Source organism: Macaca thibetana, chromosome 20, assembly GCF_024542745.1.
Source record: "Macaca thibetana thibetana isolate TM-01 chromosome 20, ASM2454274v1, whole genome shotgun sequence".
Lineage (NCBI taxonomy): Eukaryota > Metazoa > Chordata > Mammalia > Primates > Cercopithecidae > Macaca > Macaca thibetana.
Window position 1 is genome coordinate 70,962,370 of NC_065597.1, and position 20,322 is coordinate 70,982,691.

A 20,322-nucleotide genomic window follows, 5' to 3' on the forward strand; every position below is an offset into this window, starting at 1 on the left:
GCAGCCGGCAGACAGAGGCAAGACGGGGGCTGCGGCCCTGGCCGAGCACCTCGGGCCAGCACTGAGGCGGGACAAGGGTCTCACCCAGAACCTGGTGGTGAGGCCCAGAGTTCATGGGCTGCCCTGGCCCAGACCAGGCAGGGCCCTGGGGGAAAAGTATATCCATACACACACACAGGTGCCAACTGAGGTGTGACCTTAGGGGTGAGGACTGGGGCGCCTGGAAAATGCCATTTGTTGGAAAATAAAATTGAACAGCTAGTGAAGGGCTCGGTTCTGGTCACATGACATGAGGCCCTGGCCAGTGCAGCAACCGTGACTGCCCTGTCCCCTGCTGCTCGGGAGCGCCTTTGCTCGGCGGGTGTCCCCTGCTGCTCGGGAGCGCCTTTGCTCGGCGGGTGTCCCCTGCTGCTCGGGAGCGCCTTTGCTCGGCGGGTGTCCCCTGCTGCTCGGGAGCGCCTTTGCTCGGCGGGTGTCCCCTGCTGCTCGGGAGCGCCTTTGCTCGGCGGGTGTCCCCTGCTGCTCGGGAGCGCCTTTGCTCCTGGAGCCCACGTGACTCAAGACAAGGCTTTGAGAGCCAAGAATATCCCCAGCCCGCCATAGGACAGGGCCTCCCCCGACATGTTGCCCTCACACCGAGCGCTGAGATGATGGCGCTGGGAACACCACCTCCCTCACCAGGCCAGGCATGGGCTGTGAACATTTTCTGACGATGCCACTGGAGTCTTTCCAGATGTGAGGCTGTAGGAGACCACGAGGGATGGCGCTGCTGCTGTCCTTCTGCATAGTAAGCCTGCGCTGCTACACCAGCCCCTGGAGCTGCTTGCAGATGATGGTGGTGTAGGGCGGGTTTGCAAAGCAGGTCAGCTCAGGTGCAGCCAGGGCCATCAGGATCAGGAAGGGGAGCCTTCCCTGAAGGTCTCAGCCCAGATACCCCAACCTGGCTGATGGGCACAGCGCTTATGCTGGGAGTGCCCCCAGTCAGCACTGGGGACAAACATGCCTCTGGCTGGGGCGGCTCCTCCGTCCCCCTAGGGCAGGAGGCCTGAGCTGGCTCCATCCAGAACCGAAACACACAGAGTAGCTGAGAAACACAGAGCAGCTGAGGAGTGACTTTATTGTCTTCTCCTTCGACAGCTTCGTCGTACATAGCTGGGCCCCCGAGGCCCTGACTGTCCCTGGGAACCAAGCCACGTGGGGTGAAGCTACTTTGAAACCTCACCCACAGTTCACACGTGGTGAAAGAGAAAATCTAGCAAAGTAAATCCAACAACCACCCAAATTAATTAACAGTATTAACTTCCTACCCCAAGTTGGCACTCCCCCAGGCTCTGAGCTGGCTCAGGAAGGAGGCAGGAATGCTGACCTAGACGAGGCATCCTCCACCCACACATCCCGTCTTCCGAGTGGCCCTGGAGCTGTGCGCAGTCCCTGTGGGCCTCCAGCAGCCGGGATGAGACACACACACAGGAGGGTCTGAGCCTGGGAGGCTGGAGAGGCAGGCCCAGCGCGCCCAGACCACCCTGCTCTGCCTGAGAGGATGGGCTGGGTCCCAGCTGGCCTGGCCACCACCTAGTGACTGCTTGGGACAGTGGAGATGACAGGATGCCCCTTTGCCCTAGGCAGTCAGAAGTGGGGTACACACACACACTCTAGAAGCCACACTTGGCAGGAATTCCCAGTCTTCCGGCCCAGGGGAGGGTGCCAGCAGCCCAGGCAGCCCTCAGGACGAGGCTGGGAGCAACTTCTCCAGGGCCTTCTTCTGCTTCTCGGTGGCCGCAGCCAGGGCCTCAGCCAGCTTCTCCTCAGGCATCATGTTGAGCACCTTGAGGGCAAAGAGGAGCTGGCACTTAGCCGTGCTCACAAAGGCGTTGCTCAGGAAGTTGGGGAAGCCTCCGACTCGGTCCTTCTGGGTGTACAGCGGGACCCGCACGAGGCCCAGCACCTGTGCAGACAGGAGGTAGGGGTTGGGGCCAGGCCTGCCACGCAATGGCACCCCCGGCAGGAGGGGCCTGGAAGCTAGGAGGCCAGGGTATGAGCAGCCAGCTTTGCCAAGGACTTAATGGGAGACCCAGGCAGGACCTGGCAGAAGCCAACCAGCTCCCTTGGAGCAGTGCAGCCCCCTCCTCCCCAAGCAAGTGTGGAGGCTGACCCCATGCACTTTCCCCTCGTACCTAGACCACCACCCGGGGTCCACACCCCATGCTTCCCGTCCACCCAACGAAGCCTGAACACCTGGAGTCCAACCCTTCCAGACCACAAAACACAAATACCAAGAGCCTTCACGCCCCCCATGAGGTTTCCAAGTTTTACGACCCCCGCTGTGCTCAAGTTTCCCAACTCCCCAAGCAAGCCCCGCTCCTCCCCCATCCCTTCCTCCCCACCGATCCCACTCCCCACTCCCAGGATTGGCAATGGCAGCAGCAAGGCAGATGTAACACAGCCCTGAGGGAGCCCCAGCCCCGGCCCCCACCACCGCCCCTCCTCTCCCGGCCCCCCAGCCCCAGACCCCTCTCCCCACCCCATTGCTGGAGACAGCGACACCCGACCCAGCCCGGCCAGGGGACCCTCAGGAGACGTGTTACCCATCGGTGCCTTCCACGGGGCCAGAGCCAAACCCCGGGGCGGGGGGCGGGGCCCGGGCGGCGGCCCCACCTCCAGGCCGTGGTCGCGCGAGTGCACCGCGCTGATCTCCACGGCGTGCAGCTGCTCCAGCGTCAGCTGCCGTGCGTACAGGTGCGCCACGACGCGGTGGGGGCCCTCGGTCAGGTGCGAGCTCAGGTAGTCGGCCTCGGTGAGGCGCAGGCAGCCCAGGCCCAGGCCCAGCACCCGGTTCAGGCCGTCCTCCAGCGACCAGAAGCGCCGGTCCACGAAGCCCCCGGGGAAGCCCAGCAGCCCATCGAAACGCATCTGCATCTGCAAGGGAGCACGGGTCAAAGCCGGGGGATCGTCGGACGCCCCCGCCCCGGCCCGCCCGCGCCCGCTCCCTCTCCCGCTCCCGTCCTCACCAGCACCGAGAAGCGCATGGGGATGCGGCCGAAGAGCTGCCCAGGGTTGGCGGCGTACAGCATGGCGTGGCATGAGTGGCTCCAGCCCGGCCCCAGGCGCATCGCCTCCACCCGGCTGATCTGCTTCAGCTCTGGAACCGCCGCCGTCGACATCTTGGCACTGACCCCGTCCCCGTCGCTGCCACTTAAGAGCATGCGCGAGCCCGCCCCCGCCGCGCCTCACCAATCCGCGGGCGGCCGCACCCCCGGGTCCCGTTCCCCCGCCAATCGCCGGCGCACCCCGGACCGAGCCCCTCGCAGCGCCGCGGCGCGTCGTCGAGAGGTGCAGCGAGCGGTGTGCAAAGGAAGGCGGTGAGCGTCAGCCGTCACCCAATAGTCGCACACCCCGGGCGGCGGCCCCGCCTCCGACGGGATCGCCCAGTCGACTGGTCGGTGCCGTGGTGGCTCAAGGTTCACACTGTGGGCGACGAACATCTTCCTTGGCGCCCCAAAGCAGACAGCCGAAAATCCCTGCGGTTTCTCCACCCTCAATGGCGCCGATCCCCCTTGCGCTCACCCGTTTCTCCCCAGGAGGCGGACCTGGCCCGCATGGCCCTGTGCATCCGCAATGGCGCCCTTGGCACGACCACACAAGCCAGAAATGCTCCGGAGCCTTGCTCTGCCAGCGCCACAGGACCCGAGCCCGGAGGGCGACGGCCTTCATCTGCCACGCACGACAGCAGTCCCGACCTAGCCACCCTGCTGGCCGGCTCGATCCAGGACAGCACAGGAAGCAGGGCCAGGCAGGGCTTGAGCGCCCCAGTCCCCGAGTCCACGCTGGGTCAGGGCAGACGACTGGGAGCTTTGGGGCTCTGTGGACCCAGCTTGCTGAGCAGAAAGTGACTTAAATTCCGGGGCTGGAGCTTTCCAGCATCCTCCATGCCAGGCAACCCGTGCTGTTGGGGGAAGAGGGGCTTCCCCAATTTACGATGAGGAACTTGGAGCTCAGAGAGGGACAGAACTTGCCTAAGTACACCCAGCAGCTGGTGACAGAGACAGGATCCCGATTCCACAAGAGCCTGAGGTACTTACCTTGTGTTTGTCCTGGAGATGTCTCAGGCTCAGAAACATCAGAAACAGGCCGAGCGCGCGAGGTCCGCTGAACTCCATGATGGCAAGGCTCACCTCACCAGCAACAGGGCCCAAGGCCACTTTCCTCCCCACGGGGGGAATGGATTTGCTAAGTACATGAACCACCCGCCTGCACTCACAGCATGGGTGCCCAGGGCTGGGGCAGAGTCTCAGGAGAGCTGTGCAGTGAGGCCAAGCTCACTGGCACAGAGAAGGCTGCCTTGAGTGGAGCCAAGCAGGAAGAGAGGTAGGCAGAGGGTGGGCACTGGAAACTCACCTGTTAGGTCCATGGTGGTGTCAGATGTGGAGAATAAGAACCCAGAGAGGGCACCTCTGTCTCCTCCTATGGCCACCAGTGGGTCAGGGGCCACATGGGACAGCGGCCACATGGGACAGCTGCAGGCAGCAGGGGAAGTCCAGATTCCAGGGTGAGCGACCATGTCAGAAGGCGAGAGGGCAGCAAGGGGAAGGGTCCTTCCACCCAAAGAGGGCCCCCACCCCTAGGCAGCCAAGCCCTGCCAGTGCCCAGGGCCTGTGGGACGCCGGCGCACGGCAGGGGAGGCTCCCCTTGCTCCAGCCCCTTCCCAAGACCAGACATGAAAAAAAGTGCTGTGTCTGTTGGGAAGTAGATGGGGAGCCAATCTGGCCCATGCAAGCACCCGTCTGACACCCTGGGCACCCCTCTACCCACACTGGGATGGGGCCAGACCCAGGCGTGTCAGAGCAGCTGCAGGGTCCATGGGTGGCAGCCTTCTCAGGGCAGGCACTGATGGGCCAGAACATGGGCTTCCCCTCCAGCCTCACAGTCTTCAGTCGAAGAAGGGCTATGGTGGCAGCTTGACCTGCGCCAAAGGAGTTGGGGCCCTGAGTGGTAGGCGGTGGTGTGGTGGGTGCCCTGGGGCACTGGCCACTCCCTGGGCCGGGGAGCAGGGGCCGTGCAGAGGCCTGGGGCTGGGCTCCAGCCTGCAAGCCCACAACCATGGGTGGCTAGACCTGCTCCCGCCGTCCAGGCTCCACACACCAGCCACAGGGCTCTAGCACTGCCCCTCTGCTTGGAAACCTATTCTTAAAACTCTGACTCCCCCTTATAAAAACACTCCAGCAGCCCCTACAAGCTCTTCAGTATCTATCCAGCAGCCTTCACTCCAGCCAGGAGCTGTCCCCAGGGGACACACCAGGCTCACTCCTGCCACCTGGAACATTCTTCCAGGGCCAGCTCCTCCTCAGCCCTCAGGGCTGTTTAAGTCTCCTCGGAGAGGCCCTCCCTGCCGCCCGGTTAAGTGAGTCCTTGTACGGTTTCGTCTCATCACCACGCTCGCTTTCTTCCTAATAGTAACCACACCTGGCAGGATTCTGATGAGCTGCTGGGCACCTCACTGCCTGCAAGGCAGGGGCCTGCGGCCAGGCCCTCGCCCTCGGCTGTTCGACTGTTCCGCCTCCACTGACACACAGCAGGTACTTAGCAAACGCCTTGAAATAGCTGGGGCTAGAGATGGGGACAGAACGACAACTCACAGCTGGAGGCCCTGGGCTCCCGCACCACCTGTTCAGGAGACAGCCCAACCTCAAGGCTGTGGCTTCCCTCCAACCAGACAACCAGCCCTGACAGGGATGGCTGGGAGCTGCCCGTTCTCATTAGCCCTCACCTTGCTCACTGCCCCGGAGGGAAGCCGGGCAGAGGCCATGGAGCTGCCAGGGTGTGGGAGCCACCACCAACCACCCAGCGGCAAAACTCCGGGTCAGGAAATAGCCACAATCCCGAGGGCTGCACCCAGAGGAAGGAGCAGACAGGATATTGCTGCATGATTTTATTACTATAAATATACAGTAAAAACGAACCAACGGTGAGCCCATCTGAACACATCAGACGGCAGCACATGGAAGTCCCAGCAGGCCACTCTGCGGCCCAAACTTCACGCAGAGCTCTGGCACCAGGACCGATGGCCAGAGGCTGGGGCTTTGGTCAGGGGGGTGGTGCAGGGTGTGTGTGTGCGTGGGGCGGGAGAGGTGCGTGGGGCGGGGAGAGGTGTGTGGGGCGGGGAGAGGTGCGTGGGGCGGGAGAGGTGTGTGGGAGATGTTCGGTCCCAGTACACACACATGCATGGGAACATGTGCATTGAGTATGTGCGTGTATGGTGAGAGCATGTGTGAGCGTGTGTGCATGTGTGAACGTGTGCATGTAAGCATGTGCGAGTGGGCGTGCATGTGTGAGCGTGTACAGGTGAGAGCATGTGCGTGCGTGTGCACGAGCAGGAGGGGTGGCTGGCCTGGGTGTGGGGACCGTGCTATTCACTGCTGGGTCTCCCCCAAGTGCCCACTAGGCAGAGCTTGTGCTCAGAGCCACCGTGAGCCTCAGGGGAGGGCACTGAGCTGCCCCAAGGCTGTCCTATCCACAGGCCCGGCTGCAGGGCAGCCCTCTGGGGCCAGGGAGCAGCACACACCTTCCCGGCCCAGGGCTCTACTGGGACAGCTCCAGCCCTGGGTCACCAGGCCCAGGTACTCTCCCTTTGCACATCTGCTGCCCAGGAGTTTTACCTTACAAAAAAAAACAAACGAAAAAAAAAACAGGATGAAGTCGCCCAGAGGCCAAGCCTCCCAGCTGGGACCCCACTCCCCAGCGTGCTGCTGGCTCCCTCCTCCCCAAGCCAGTCCTGCCACAGAAGCCTGCTATAGAACCAAATCAAAGAGATCTGCAAGGGCGCCGGGCACAGTGGCTCATGCCTGTAATCCCAGCACTTTGGGAGGCCAAGGCGGGTGGATGACCTGAGGTCAGGAGTTTGAGACCAGCCTGACCAACATGGAGAAATCCCTTCTCTACTAAAAATACAAAAAAAGTAGCCGGGCATGGTGGTACATACCTGTAATCCCAGCTACTCAGGAGCCTGAGGCAGGACAATAACTAGAACCCGGGAGGCAGAGGTTGCGGTGACCTAAGATAGCGCCACTGCACTCCAGGATGGACAGCAAGAGTGAAACTCTCCCAAGAAAAAAAAAAAAAAAAAAAAAAAAAAAAAAACTGCAAGGGGACATTCCAATGGCAAAGGGGAACAAGGAGGCCGCCAGGTCCTCCCTGGCAGTAGCCTGTCGAACAGAAGCCCCCGCACCTGGAGAGACCTGGTGATGTCACCAAAGCCAGCACCATGAGAAGGTATGGAGCTGGGTGACAAGGTCACTGGATGCTGGCAGCCGCTATGTCTACGCCCCTCGATCAGGCCCAGCACCGGGCTGAGATACTAACTGCCCAGGGCGGCACCCGTGCACCCCATGCCCCGAGCACTGAGGGCCCCAGCGGAGACGCACCAGAGAGGGCACTGAGGCCACGCAAACACGGCAGAGGACAAAAAGCAGCGACAGCCAGGTCGCCACAATGAGACGTAGGGTGGGCGGACAGGCACTGTTTCCTTCATTGACCGTGCCTGGAGCCCCCCACTGCCCCTGAACATCTGTGAAGACAGTGCTTCAACCACTGGTAAATCTCTTTTGCAGGTCTGCTGAGTTCTTGGGGCAGTGACCGCAGTGTTGCGGGGGCAGGCAGAGCCAGCACAGGCCGCACGTGGGCAGCCCCAGCCCCAGCCGCTCAGCCCGCGGGACCCTGGGGAACCAGGGCTCTGAACGAGGGATGGAAAGCTGCTGTCCTTCATCTTGTACCAGTTACAAATATATCAACTGTAGAAAAGGGAGACTTGGAGGGAACAGTCCACTGTGCTCTTTGATCAAGGGTCACCATGGCCCCATGGAGCCTGGTGGCCACAGGGGGCATGCAGACAGGAGAGGCCGGCTAACACCGGGGTCCGGGGCAGCCCCTCGGCAAAGTCTGGGGAGCTGAGGGCTCCATGCTGCCAGCTTGGCCAGGCTCTCAGAGTGGGGTCAGCTCGGCGGTGCTGGGATCGGGGCTGGGGCCACCAAGTGGAGGCCAGGTGGGGCTGGTGGTGCCGAGGCCGTGGGCCATCTCCATGGAGGTGGGCCATCCTGCAGGTGGGAGCAGAGGGAGGGGAGGAGGGTCACACTCGGATGCTTGGTCCCGCGCCACCCGCTCCTACCCATCTGGAGCCCCCCCAAGGGGCTGGGCCATCCGGCACCCCCACTCCCGCCGCCCGTGGCCAGAACAGCAGATTCACTCAGATGAGAGCACACCGAGGGCCGGAGGACTCCCCGGCTGTGCCAAATACGCTGTGTCCCTCTCAGGACAGACGACCCCACCTCCCCCGACACCAGCAGCAGAGCTGCAGCCCCGTGTCAGAATGCGACAGCACCGTGGCTGTTGCCCTCTGGGTCTCCTGCCCTTGCCCTGGTTAGTTTCCTGGGATGTAACAGCCGCTGTCCTGCCAAGGTCCTTTGGCTGGGTTAGTGGAACTCAGTCAGCCTAGGGTGCAGGGGTGGGGAGCAGCCCTGGATGAGAACAGCCTGTGCTCACAGTGGGCCCCAGGTGGCTGCTGCAAGGCAGAGAGAGGAGCCTCCCACAGAGCCCCAATACCCAGACTGGCCTGCACGATACCGCCAGGCGCTGTCCCCGAATAGGTCTGGCGTCCCTGGGGCTTGGGCAACAGTGTTGGTGCGGAGCCTGGGATGGGGCCAGCATGGCCTCAGGGCTGCCCGATACCCAGCCACCAGCCCTGACGCATGGCTCCCAGTAGACATGGCCCAGGCCCCACTCTCAGGTGAAGGGCGGCTATTTTTTTCGGGGACTGTGACGAGACCAGGGTTCCGAGGCTGTGAGCCCTGTTCTAGAACACACCGGCACTCCCGCCTCTGGAAGCTTGACCTGAATCGTAACATTCGCATAGCACCTTCCACCGACGCGCTGGCCGGGCCCCTCTGAAAGGTGCTGAGTGTCGTTTCAATCTAGGGGTATGATGGCTCAGGAGAGGGGTCAACAGAGGGACTCGCTGGGCTCAAGAAGACAGAGGTTCGTGGGAATGCAGAGCGCAGTCAAAAGAAGCAAAGTTCTCCCTGGCCTGGCTCAAGTCCACCAAGGGGAAAGGGCCTCTTAGAGCCTGGACCCCCCCGTCAGGCACTTCCTAGCAGGCTGCACAGGCCTCGGCAGACCAGAGCTGCACGCAGCATGTGTGCCAACACCCTTCGGGAAGGCAGAGGGTCACCAATCCATCTGCCTACATTTTGCTAGCACTCTTGGAGCTGCCTTCTCTCTCTCCCCCATGTGTGCGCGTGTGTGTGTGTGTGTGTGTGTATTTTTTTTGAGACATAGTCTCAAGCTGGAATGGGTGTGTGTGTGTGTTTTTTCTTGAGACAGGTCTCAGGCTGGAGTGGGCCTTGACCTCCCCAGCTCAGGCGATCCTCCCACCTCAGCCCCCAGAGTAGCTGGGACCACAGGCACAAGCTACCACGCCCAAGCCAATTTTTTATTTTTTATAGAGAGGGGGTCTGTTTCCCACACTGATCTTGAATTCCTGGGCTCAAGTGATCTATCCCCTTGGTCTCCCAAAGTACTGGAATTCCAGGTGTGAACCACTGCCTGGCCAGAGCGGCCTTCTGTAAAACATTCACCTAGCCACCCTGGTAGAGGGCACCTCTTGTGCGGGATGGGGAGGGCCTCTTGGGGGGGGAAAGGGGAGTGCCAGCCTCACAGGGCCTTCTATCACTAAGTGCTGGTGTTCCAGAAGGTTCCAGTACTGGGAGGGACAAGTGAGTCGGCAGCTCATGGCACAAAGGCAGCTCACAAGGGACTCTCTGCCAGGCCCACGGTGACGCCAGGCCCACGGAGGCCATGCTGACAAGGGAAGGAGGGAGCAGGTGGCTGTGTGAGCGGACGCCCTCAGGACAGGATACAAGATACTATGCCCTGGGCACCAGAGGGCCCCTCAAGGACAGACTCCCTCCAAGAGACGGGGACTGAGCTTGGAAACAGGTGATACAGGGGCTCTCCCAATCTGGGGCGCATTCTTTTCCCCATGAGTTGTTACTTAAAGCCATGACCACAACACGGGAGAGGACCTGCCGAGTGCCCTAACGCATCTGCTGCAGGACCGATGGGAACTCATGGTGGAACCACCGGGAACAAGGCCAGACCCAGGCCTGGGGCTCTCCCCTCGGGACACGTCATCCCAAATCTCCCTGGGGTTCCCTCCACGGTGCTGCCCTGATCCTTCAAGCTCCTGCCTCCTGCAGGGGAGAGTGGCTCTGGCGCGCCTGGGCTGGGTCTGTCTCCCTGCCTGGGCTGGGACTGTTCCAGAGCCCCTCAAGGCTGGAAGAAGAGCCTGACTGGCCGCCTAGGCCAGATGGAGAGCCCTCTGGCCCCAAAAGTCGGGACCCCCCAGGAGGCCACTTTCTTGGGCAAAGGTGCAGCAGCCACTGGAGAGCTCTGGATTCGGAATCCAGGGCCCCTGGGAAGACAGATGCGGACGAAGACCCAAAAACCAGAAGGAACCCCGCCAGAGAGCAGGGGAGGCTCCTCTCTCCAAGGACGCGCGTCAGAGCCCCCGAAGCGCGTCTGGAAGGTCACGTACCGGCTTACTCGTCTATACCAACAGAGCAGGAGTCGGGCCCCAGGGCTGCGCGGAGAGGAGGAGAGACAGACGGAAGCTCGGTTAGCAAGCGCGCAGCAGCCGGCACAGCCACAGCAAGGGCACCAGCTTGGGGACGGGGTCAAGGCCACGTAGAAACAAATGCTCTGCTGCAACCACAGAGAACCCAGAAGGAGAACCACAGCTGGGAGGCAGAGCGCGGCCAGAATTCAATGCAGAGGAGCGCACTGGCCCTGCCCCTCCCTCCTGCAGCTCCCACCGCCGCAGCCTAGGGAAGGGCGCGTGAAGGACCTGGCGGGCGAAGTCCACCTCTGGTTTCAGGAGTGAAGGCCCTGGGTGGGGGGCTGGGGCCGGACGGGACTGAGCCCAGGGAAACTCCAAGACACCAGGGCCCCGGGGTTCACCATCTCAGGGGCCCTCCCATCTACAGGGACACCAGGGTTCACTGATGCTGCCCACCCCGCCAGGCAGCAGCTGCACCCCTATGAGAAACCACAGGCTCCTGTGTGTGATCATGCCTTACACACAGACACGGAGACAGTCCAGGGCTCTGACAAGTGAAAAAGCCATTGGAACAGAGGGGCCACCACATGGATTTAAAAACACACAGAAACCTGTGCTGACAAGGCTGACAGCCATGGAGATGGCGCCACATGGCCCCCAAAGGCAGATGCGCTCTCCGTGGCTCAGAACTGAGGCCGTCAGGCTGACCTGCTGGCATTCAGCAGCAGCCGACTCCAAGAGGGGGCCCGGGGCCCAGGAGTTCACCTCAGGCTGCCCCGATGTAGACTCGGCCTCTCCTCTGCCACCTCCACAGATGACTGCTGCCTGCCCCCGTCTGTGGACCTGAAGAAGGCCGGAGACCCTCCCCTGGGAGTGGGGCATGAGACTCGGAGTCCTGGCCTCATCTGTGTGGGCTGGCAGTGGCTGTCCTGATCCTTCCCAGGCCTGGCCACATAGGGGAGGCACAGCCTGCGAGATGCTACCCCAAGGGGCCACCCTGCAGGATCAGATGTCACGCTCGTGGCTCCCAGAAGCTGAGGTCCTCCTGGCCCCTCCCCGATCACCCCCCAAGTTTTTCATCAGAATGAAATATCTGAGGTCCTTTGAAAGACCTTACTTGAATTCTGTGTCACTTTAAGGTAAGCTGGTCCTAAACACGCCTTGTGCTGTGAGTTGTTGGGGGCAGGCTGCTGTGGCCGTGCCTGCTCCTGTAGCCTGTCATTCCCAGCCCGTGAGCACAGGCCACTGCTCAGCCAGAGTCCAGAGACACAAGAGCCCCTTTCCAACTAAAGCACGTCACAGCCACCCAAAGCCAGGCCCAGGTCACCGGGTGACTCAGGAGGACTGAGCAATGGTGGGCCCTGGGGCCAGGAAGGGGGTGAGGAGGCCTGGCAGCCGCAAGGGAGGAGCCCTGCCCCTACGCAGTGGCTCTGGGGTCATGTCTGAACGCACCGCTATAGCTGTTCATCCCAGTTTCAGAGCCACAGACAGCTTCGCAGCAGGCGCTGAGACACAAGTCTGAGAGCCCCCCCTTCCCTCCCGGTCTTTGGAGCTTAGGATGCGAAACTGAGGATCTTATCCTAGCAGAGCAGAGCACGAAGGTGCTTAGCTGACCGGGCCTGGGCCCAAGCCTCTGGACAAGGTGAAAAGAGGAACCCTTTCTCCCGGTCTTGCTGCCCCCCGCTGGCGCCTGGTGCCCCCGCCTGTCCTCTGTGCCCTGGCCTGGGATGTGCTGCTGCATCAGGTGGCCTATGTCAGGCCTGGGGCAGGGTGACCCAGAAGACACTGCCCCTGCTCTCTGTGGCCCAGGGCCCCCGCTACCCAGCACAGCATGTGGCACCTGCTCCTGCTCTGTCTGCAGCTCTCAGGCACTGCCAGGAGCTCACCTGGCACCCAGCATGGGGCCTGTGGACGCCTGATACGACCAGGGGTGGGGGAAGATGTGGTGATCCCAGAGGGGCTGGATCTGCCCTCCTGGCAGGGGGCAGGAGGCAGAGGGAAAAGGACCCCAGCCTCTCACAGGCAGCCTCTCTCGCCTCCTGTGGCCAAGGTGGCCCCGGGGAGGGAAGAGCCAGGCCCTGCACGAGGCTGCCTTGCGGCCGTGGCCCTGGCCCGCATCCTGCTTCAGGGTCAATAGCAGGGGCATGGCTTAGAGCCAGGGAGAGAACCGGGCTCCCATGGACCAGCCCTTGCTGCTATGCACCGACCATCAGAGCAGGGCCCCCTCCCTGGACACTGAGACAGGCACCCAGCCCCTCACCCCCAGACCCCAGTCCCTTTACCTGGCAGGTAGATGTCAGCAGGTGGGCCGCGGCCACAGTGCTCGGGGCTGCCGTCCTGCAGGACGTTCTCAATGGAAGGCGCTCGGGTCCCTGGAGGTGGAGGGCGAGGTCAGGGATCTGCAGGCAGGGGCCAGGTCCCGGCAGGTCCCTCCGGGCAGGAGGCTCAGGGCCGTCTTACCCAAGAGCTTTGTAGCCACTGTGGGGGCCCCAGGCTTGGGCTCCAGCAGGACTCCACCGTGACCCCACCTGCTCTCCAGGGACCCCAAAGCCAGGTGTTTCTCGTCTATTTCCCTCCTTCCCATCCCCCACACGGGGCTTTTTTTCCCCTTTTTCACACTGTGTCCCGGATGTTCAGAGCATGAGGCTTTTTTGTTTTGATCATAGAAACATCACACATTCATGTTTCGAAACAAGGACCGAACGCTGGCAGGTGCTCCCCATCCCAGGCAGACGGCCCTGCAGGGCGAACAGCGCGGCCTGACCCTGTCACCCGTTCAGTCCCTCCCAGCCGGGATCCCAGTGCCGCCGAGAGAGGCCTCTTGGCCAAGGGTTCCTGGGGCAGAAGAGGTGCTGGCCCAACGCCACCTGGAGCCCTAAGACCCCAGTGAGCCAGGGCTGCCTGGTCTCTGCATGCGGTTTGTACCCACGGAAGGAGGGGCTCACCTTGCTTTGGTGACGACGACTCATCAACCTCTTCTGTTATGAAACTCTAGAAAACAAAGCGTAAAGTGGCCTGGAGCTCGGAGAGAGCCTCGGCCACCCCTCCAGGACAAGCCGCCATCAGGTATGGCCCTCCCGGGACCCACAGAGCCGCTCCACCGGGGCTGCTGCATCCACAGACCGAGGCTAAGGAGCCACGCAGCTCAGCAAGGGCCTAGAAGTGCGGGAGTGCCCAGGCGGGCAGTGGGATGGGGTCTGATTCTGGCGACAGAAGCTGGAGGAGGGCTGGCCAGGGCGGGCACACAAAGCTTCCCTGGGGGGGCCTCACCTCAGGGGAGCTGCTTTCCCGCAGGGCCAGCTCTGCACCACCCAGTGGGGGAGGGGCGTCCACGTCCTCGGAGAGCTTCTCCTCATCCTCTTCATGGATGGGGGAAGACGGGGACCGCAAGGTGCTGGGGACAGAGGAGGGTGGGCAGGGGTGAGAGGACAGCAACAAGGAAGGCTAACCCTACCAAAGCCACGCAGGGCACCTGGGGGCCTGCACACACCTGCCAGAACCCACACAAGGGCACTGCCTGGAGAAGGGCATCACCAGCCACGGGGGCCAACCCCAACGGCCAACAGGCAGCAGCGGCCCCCACAGACCCGCCTGACAGAGGGCTCCCACACACTGGCACAGGTCTGGGTTTCCTTTTCTTTCTGAAGGAGGAGAAACCGCTGGTGGTTCCCGGGTAGAAGCAGCAGGGACAGAGGCCCCCTTTCCTCTGAGCTTTGGCACTGCCTCCTCGTGGGCATGGAGGGTGCCCAGGACGGCCCTGCAGAACCCCGCCTTCCTGAAACTCTTCTACGAGAACCGACAGGCCTGAGGCACGGAGTTCCCCTGGCAGCCGCCACTCTAGACACCTCGAGGCTCCAGGGGAACCACAAATGAGCCGTGGCCAACCCCAGGAGCCGGGCCCTCGGAAGTCTGTCGTATGAGTGATGGATGATGCAATCATCGCCTGGAGAGCCACGCCCCGTGGCTTGTCACGGGCGAACGGCAAGAGCAGTGAGTGTGCCTGGGACACTGTCAGGTCCCGAGTTTCAGATGCCCTGGCTGGTCACCCGCAGAGTGGGCCTATGTGGCCAGTCCCCCAGTGAAGTCCGGGAACCCAGAGGCTCAAAGGGGCTCCCCTCAGTAGAGACACAGCGCTGACCCCTGCAGTTTCCCGCTGGACAGTGTGTATGCGCCTGCACGCCGGTGTAGCCCCGGTGGGGGGTCAAAGCCTCCGGCTGCCCGAACGCCCTTCCTGCCTCATCTGTTGCGTTCTTTGCTGTAAGAAACCTTATCCACGAGTCTAACCTGATGTGGGGTCTCTGAGTCCTTCTGGGGGATCACCACAAGGAACACATCATAAAGTGATTTGAAACCACAAATACGCCCGCTCCACACACGTGGCACCACCCCCCGCCATGCACCCAGCCCGGCTGCCGCTCACCTGTCGGGGGCCTTGCTCTGCGGCCTGCCTTTCTGCCGGCTGCTGTCCAGGATGTGGTCAATAGCGGCGAGCGGACAGCTGGCTTGGGACAGGCCGTCCGAGATGCCTGAATAGGTGATTTCTTCATAAAGAGGGGCCGAGGGGATGGCCGGGGAGACAGCCCGGAGGCCGTTGAGCGCCTCAAGCAGCGAGATGGGCTCGTAGCCAGGTGGGACGCTGTCAGAGCTCTGTAGGGACAGGGTGCGTGAGGGGGCTCATGCCCAGGGACCACCTGCTCCCCAGACCCTCCTCCTGATGACCTCCTGTCCACTCTGTCCTTTGGGGGATTGAGACTCCCCCATCCTCAGAGGGTGGCCAACAGCTCCCTGGCAGCACTGACGCACTCCCTGCCTCAGCCATCAGCTCCAGCACGGGGCCGGATGCCCAAACGCCCATGCTGGTGCCCGGGATGATGGGCACGAGGGCATCTGCCAAGAGCCGCCCCAGCCCTGGCCTCAACCAGCCCCTCCTTGGCTTTCAGTCCCGCCTGGCCACAGGTGGAGAGTGAAGGGTTAGTGACAGACAGGAGCTGGGAGCAGGGGCAGAGCAAAGCCATGCCAGAGGCGAGAGACACGGTCGGGGTGTCCTGGACCGGGGAAAGCTGAGCTGTCGGGAGCTGTGCCCCGCCCGGGCCTCTGGGGGCTGGCCTCCTCCAGGCAATTCTAATGGGTGCCGTGGCTAAGAGCCACTGTTCTCCCCTCATTGGGAGCAGAATCGACAAGGCTGAGGAAGAAGGAAAATGCTCAGGTTCTGGGGAACGGAAGTCAGACTGCAGGGGCCCCTGCTCTGTCCCCACAAAACCAGGTTGAGGGGCAAACCGCTAGTCACTGCTCCCTTCAGGACAGCCGGGCCTGCCTGACCGAGCTCCTGGAAGGGAAGGTGAAATGGGGGGGGTGCCTGGGGACCACGGGGAGTTGGGGGAGAAATCGGGGAGTGGGCATGGCCCAGGCCCTGAGCCTGGGATGCTTTTCTGGACCTCTATGTCCCCCACATTTGCTCCCGTACCTGCCTCCAAGTTAAAGATAAATAACTACACAGAAGCCCCTCACCCTCTAGAAAGGAAAATGCGCTCTGGGTGGTTCCGGAGAGGCCTCCACCTCTCTACACCAAGGCCCGCAAGGTTTCGGCTGGGTCTGCCTGGGCCACGGAGGCTCCAGGTAGTCATGTGCTGGTCCCCCTGCCTGCTCCCTGGGGCACAGGGACAGCCCAAGAAAACCAAAGTCCTCAGCCCAAAGAGCTCGAACCCGCAGGGTGAAGGAGTGGGACGCGGGGCCGAGAAGCATGCGTGGGGCGCGATTGCAACACGCAGCAGCGACATTAGTTCCGCCTGCAATGTCCATTCCACTGCCAGCAAGAAAAAAAAGGGAAACGGCACGGGGGCCACGCGGGGCGGAGGCAAAGCTGAGGGGAGGGCGGCAGGGCCAGCGAGCCTGGCATTTCGCCCACAGACCGAGGCTTTTCTGGTTCCACAAACTCCCTGAGCAGGGAGGCCGTGACCGGGAGAGCGGAGCGGATGGGTTACACGAATCAGACACTAGCCTGGGGCGGAAACCATCTCCCCTACTTGTCATGGACTTAAAAATGAGGGCGGGGCAAAAAAAAGCAGCCGGAGGACCAGACACTTACTGTTTCCCTTTTAGGTTTCTTGCTGGTCAGGGAGGCGGGGTGCGGCTTTGATTTTTTAAAGGGACACTGTCAAGATAAAAATCAAATGTTTTACAACCACCACCCCCACGCGGCCCTGGAGTGGGCTGGACAGGTCTCTCTGGCTGGCTGTCCTCTCGCCACACCGCGGCCCAGAACTTCAAAAGCTTCCAGTGGACGTGAATCTTGGGAACCTCCTAAGTGCGGGTTCTGACTCGGGCCTTGGGCGGGCCACGTGTGCATCTAGGGAGCTCCCAGGAGCTGTGCTGCTGGAGTGGGGAGGCTGTGGAGCCCAATCTCACCCCCAGTGCCTGGCCCCTCACAGTCTGGGTCACCTGGGCAGCAGATTGGGCCAAGGTGGACGTGAGGGCAGCTGCACGCTCCCTAATGTGGGGTGGGTGCAGGGCAGGGATCCTGAAGCCACTGCGGTCAAAGTCCCCCAGCCAGTGCCAAGGCACTGGTGCTAACTCATCACAATGACAAACCCCTCAAGAGGACTGGGGAGAGAGTCAGCCCCAGACCCACCCACCCACCATCATCTTTAGGGACTCGCTGCACAGAACGCCCGTGGTGGCTGTTTCTGGCACTATGTGGAAGCGGCTCCGACAGGAACCTGGCAGGTGACGAGGAGCATTTGCTTTCACTCCGTGCAGAGGGGAGGACGGCTCCCTGGGTGGCTGGAGGTCAGAGATGCCTGGTCACACCTCGGACCCCGGCCGCCCTGCACTGTAGGGGAATCTCAGCTCAGCCTAAGAGGGACAAACATAGAGGGGCCTACTGGGCCCTCAGCCACCAGGACACAAACGGGGAGGGGCAAAAACAAGTGACAATAAAGCTAGCCATGCCTGAGCATACATCTCTCCCTGCCTGAGAGAGGAAACTCTCTCAGAGGCAAATCCCTCAGGGGCTGCTTCTCTCGCCACCAAAAACCTGAGCGCACACAGCATTTCCAAATCAAAGTCAACATCACAAGTGCGGAGGGCATAGTCCCAGGAGCCCCACAATGGCAGGGACCTAGCGCACCCGGGTTGACAGGGACCCCCAAGCCATGTTTCTCCTCTAGCTTCAAGACCATGTCAGATTTTAAAAGACAATCCCAAACTCTGGGTTTTAAGGGAAATTCCAGACTTTTGAAATTGGTCCCATTTCAGAAACACTGCACCTACTGCCAGGGAGGCCCACGGGGCCCAGGTCAAGGCCCTGATCAAGGGAGCTTGCGAGGAGCCTTCAAGAGCAAAGGCGGTGTCTGTGAACGCCAGTCCTCGGGGCTCTGCTCCTCTTTTCTGTTTAGAGAGGCAGCAGGCCTGGAAGAACCAACGGCTCCAAACAGCTGCAGCTAAGAGCCAAGAAAGGGACTCAATCTGACAATGCACGTGGCCAGTGGGGAGCAGTGGGCCTGAGACCCAGGCCCAGCCAGTCACTGTCCAACTCCCCCATTCTGCTCCCCGCCCACCAGAGCCCCCGCCACCCATCCCCGTCTCTGTCTCTCCCCGTGTCTCTCCACATGTCTCTTCCTATCTCTCCGTCAGTCTCCCCGTCTCTCCACATGTCTCTTCCTATCTCTCCGTCAGTCTCCCCGTCTCTCCACATGTCTCTTCCTATCTCTCCGTCAGTCTCTCCCCGTCTCTCCACATCTGTCTCTTCCTATCTCTCCGTCACTCTCCCCGTCTCTCCACATCTGTCTCTTCCTATCTCTCCGTCAGTCTCCCCGTGTCTCTCCACATCTGTCTCTTCCTATCTCTCCGTCACTCTCCCCGTCTCTCCACATCTGTCTCTTCCTATCTCTCCGTCAGTCTCCCCGTCTCTCCACATCTGTCTCTTCCTATCTCTCCATCAGTCTCCCCGTCTCTCCACATCTGTCTCTTCCTATCTCTCCGTCAGTCTCCCCGTCTCTCCACATCTGTCTCTTCCTATCTCTCCGTCACTCTCCCCGTCTCTCCACATCTGTCTCTTCCTATCTCTCCGTCAGTCTCCCCGTGTCTCTCCACATCCGTCTCTTCCTATCTCTCCATCAGTCTCCCCGTCTCTCCACATCTGTCTCTTCCTATCTCTCCGTCAGTCTCCCCGTCTCTCCACATCTGTCTCTTCCTATCTCTCCGTCACTCTCCCCGTCTCTCCACATCTGTCTCTTCCTATCTCTCCGTCAGTCTCCCCGTCTCTCCACATCTGTCTCTTCCTATCTCTCCGTCACTCTCCCCGTCTCTCCACATCTGTCTCTTCCTATCTCTCCGTCACTCTCCCGTCTCTCCACATGTCTCTTCCTATCTCTCCGTCAGTCTCCCCGTGTCTCTCCACATGTCTCTTCCTATCTCTCCGTCAGTCTCCCCGTGTCTCTCCACATCTGTCTCTTCCTATCTCTCCGTCACTCTCCCCGTCTCTCCACATGTCTCTTCCTATCTCTCCGTCAGTCTCCCCGTGTCTCTCCACATCTGTCTCTTCCACATCTGTCGTCCTATCTCTCTCCCCGTCTCTCCACATCTGTCTCTTCCTATCTCTCCGTCAGTCTCTCCGTCTCTCCACATGTCTCTTCCTATCTCTCCGTCAGTCTCCCCTTCTCTCCACATCGTCTCTTCCTATCTCTCCGTCTCTCTCCCCGTCTCTCCACATCTGTCTCTTCCTATCTCTCCGTCAGTCTCCCCGTCTCTCCACATCTGTCTCTTCCTATCTCTCCGTCAGTCTCCCCGTCTCTCCACATCTGTCTCTTCCTATCTCTCCGTCAGTCTCCCCGTCTCTCCACATCTGTCTCTTCCTATCTCTCCGTCACTCTCCCCGTCTCTCCACATCTGTCTCTTCCTATCTCTCCGTCAGTCTCCCCGTGTCTCTCCACATCTGTCTCTTCCTATCTCTCCGTCAGTCTCCCCGTCTCTCCACATCTGTCTCTTCCTATCTCTCCGTCACTCTCCCCGTCTCTCCACATCTGTCTCTTCCTATCTCTCCGTCAGTCTCCCCGTCTCTCCACATCTGTCTCTTCCTATCTCTCCGTCAGTCTCCCCGTCTCTCCACATCTGTCTCTTCCTATCTCTCGTCACTCTCCCCGTCTCTCCACATCTGTCTCTTCCTATCTCTCCGTCAGTCTCCCCGTCTCTCCACATCTGTCTCTTCCTATCTCTCCGTCAGTCTCCCCGTCTCTCCACATCTGTCTCTTCCTATCTCTCCGTCACTCTCCCCGTCTCTCCACATCTGTCTCTTCCTATCTCTCCGTCACTCTCCCCGTCTCTCCACATCTGTCTCTTCCTATCTCTCCGTCAGTCTCCCCGTCTCTCCAATGGTCTCTTCCTATCTCTCCGTCACTCTCCCCGTCTCTCCACAAAACTCTGACAATAAAGTCTAGTCTCTCCACATGTCCTTCCTAGCATCCCCGTCTCTCCACATCTGTCCTCCTATCTCTCCGTCACTCTCCCCGTCTCTCCAATGTCTCTTCCTATCTCTCTCTCCCCGTCTCTCCACATGTCTCTTCCTATCTCTCCGTCACTCTCCCCCCATGTCAGGGGCTTCCTATCTCTCCGTCACTCTCCCGTCCTCCACATGTCTCTTCCTATCTCTCCGTCACTCTCCCCGTCTCTCCACATCTGTCTCTTCCTATCTCTCCAGTCTCCCCGTCTCTCACATCTGTCTC

General features: G+C 61.2%; 3 protein-coding genes across 16 annotated transcripts in view; 1 reads left to right on the forward strand and 2 right to left on the reverse strand.

Moving 5' to 3' along the window:
• Nucleotides 1-20,322, forward strand: part of UBALD1 (UBA like domain containing 1) — a 178,082-nt gene that overhangs the window by 86,635 nt on the left and 71,125 nt on the right. The window contains exon 1 of one of the 10 annotated variants that reach the window (XM_050774599.1): nt 12,579-12,588. The exons of 7 other annotated variants lie outside the window; for them this stretch is intronic. The gene's annotated coding sequence lies outside the window, so the exon portion shown is untranslated. Of the gene's footprint in view, nt 1-12,578; nt 12,589-14,138; nt 14,149-15,944; nt 15,955-20,322 lie in introns of those variants that run through there. 2 more of the 10 variants (XM_050774595.1, XM_050774587.1) reach the window with 2 other exon arrangements.
• NUDT16L1 (nudix hydrolase 16 like 1) lies at nt 1,099-3,328 on the reverse strand. Of its 2 annotated transcripts, none has more exons than XM_050774542.1 (3): nt 3,009-3,328; nt 2,656-2,916; nt 1,099-1,945 (listed from the first exon to the last, which is right to left on the reverse strand). In XM_050774542.1, the coding sequence occupies exons 1-3, from the start codon at nt 3,201-3,203 to the stop codon at nt 1,724-1,726; spliced, it is 678 nt and encodes a 225-aa protein (XP_050630499.1). In that variant the 5' UTR covers nt 3,204-3,328; the 3' UTR covers nt 1,099-1,723. The 2 variants fall into 2 exon arrangements, with proteins under 2 accessions (XP_050630499.1, XP_050630500.1); XM_050774543.1 differs by having other exon boundaries at nt 2,586-2,916.
• The window catches only part of MGRN1 (mahogunin ring finger 1), a 69,809-nt gene continuing 55,400 nt past the window's right edge, over nt 5,914-20,322 (reverse strand). The window contains exons 12-18 of one of the 4 annotated variants that reach the window (XM_050774329.1): nt 16,689-16,754; nt 15,024-15,250; nt 13,874-13,997; nt 13,549-13,594; nt 12,886-12,975; nt 10,583-10,627; nt 7,986-8,087 (exon numbers count right to left, since the gene is read on the reverse strand). In XM_050774329.1, the coding sequence (XP_050630286.1) occupies nt 10,587-10,627; nt 12,886-12,975; nt 13,549-13,594; nt 13,874-13,997; nt 15,024-15,250; nt 16,689-16,754 (594 nt within the window). In that variant the 3' untranslated portion in view covers nt 7,986-8,087; nt 10,583-10,586. Of the gene's footprint in view, nt 8,088-10,582; nt 10,628-12,885; nt 12,976-13,548; nt 13,595-13,873; nt 13,998-15,023; nt 15,251-16,688; nt 16,755-20,322 lie in introns of all 4 variants that reach the window. The other 3 variants (XM_050774327.1, XM_050774330.1, XM_050774328.1) reach the window with 3 other exon arrangements.

Coding starts and splice junctions, on each gene's coding strand:
- NUDT16L1 (XM_050774542.1), bottom strand. CDS start 3,203: ATGCTCTTAAGTGGCAGCGACGGGGACGGGGTCAGTGCCAAGATGTCG. Junction 2,917..3,008: donor CCATGCGCTTCTCGGTGCTG/GTGAGGACGGGA, acceptor GCTCCCTTGCAG/ATGCAGATGCGTTTCGATGG. Junction 1,946..2,655: donor CGCGCGACCACGGCCTGGAG/GTGGGGCCGCCG, acceptor CTGTCTGCACAG/GTGCTGGGCCTCGTGCGGGT.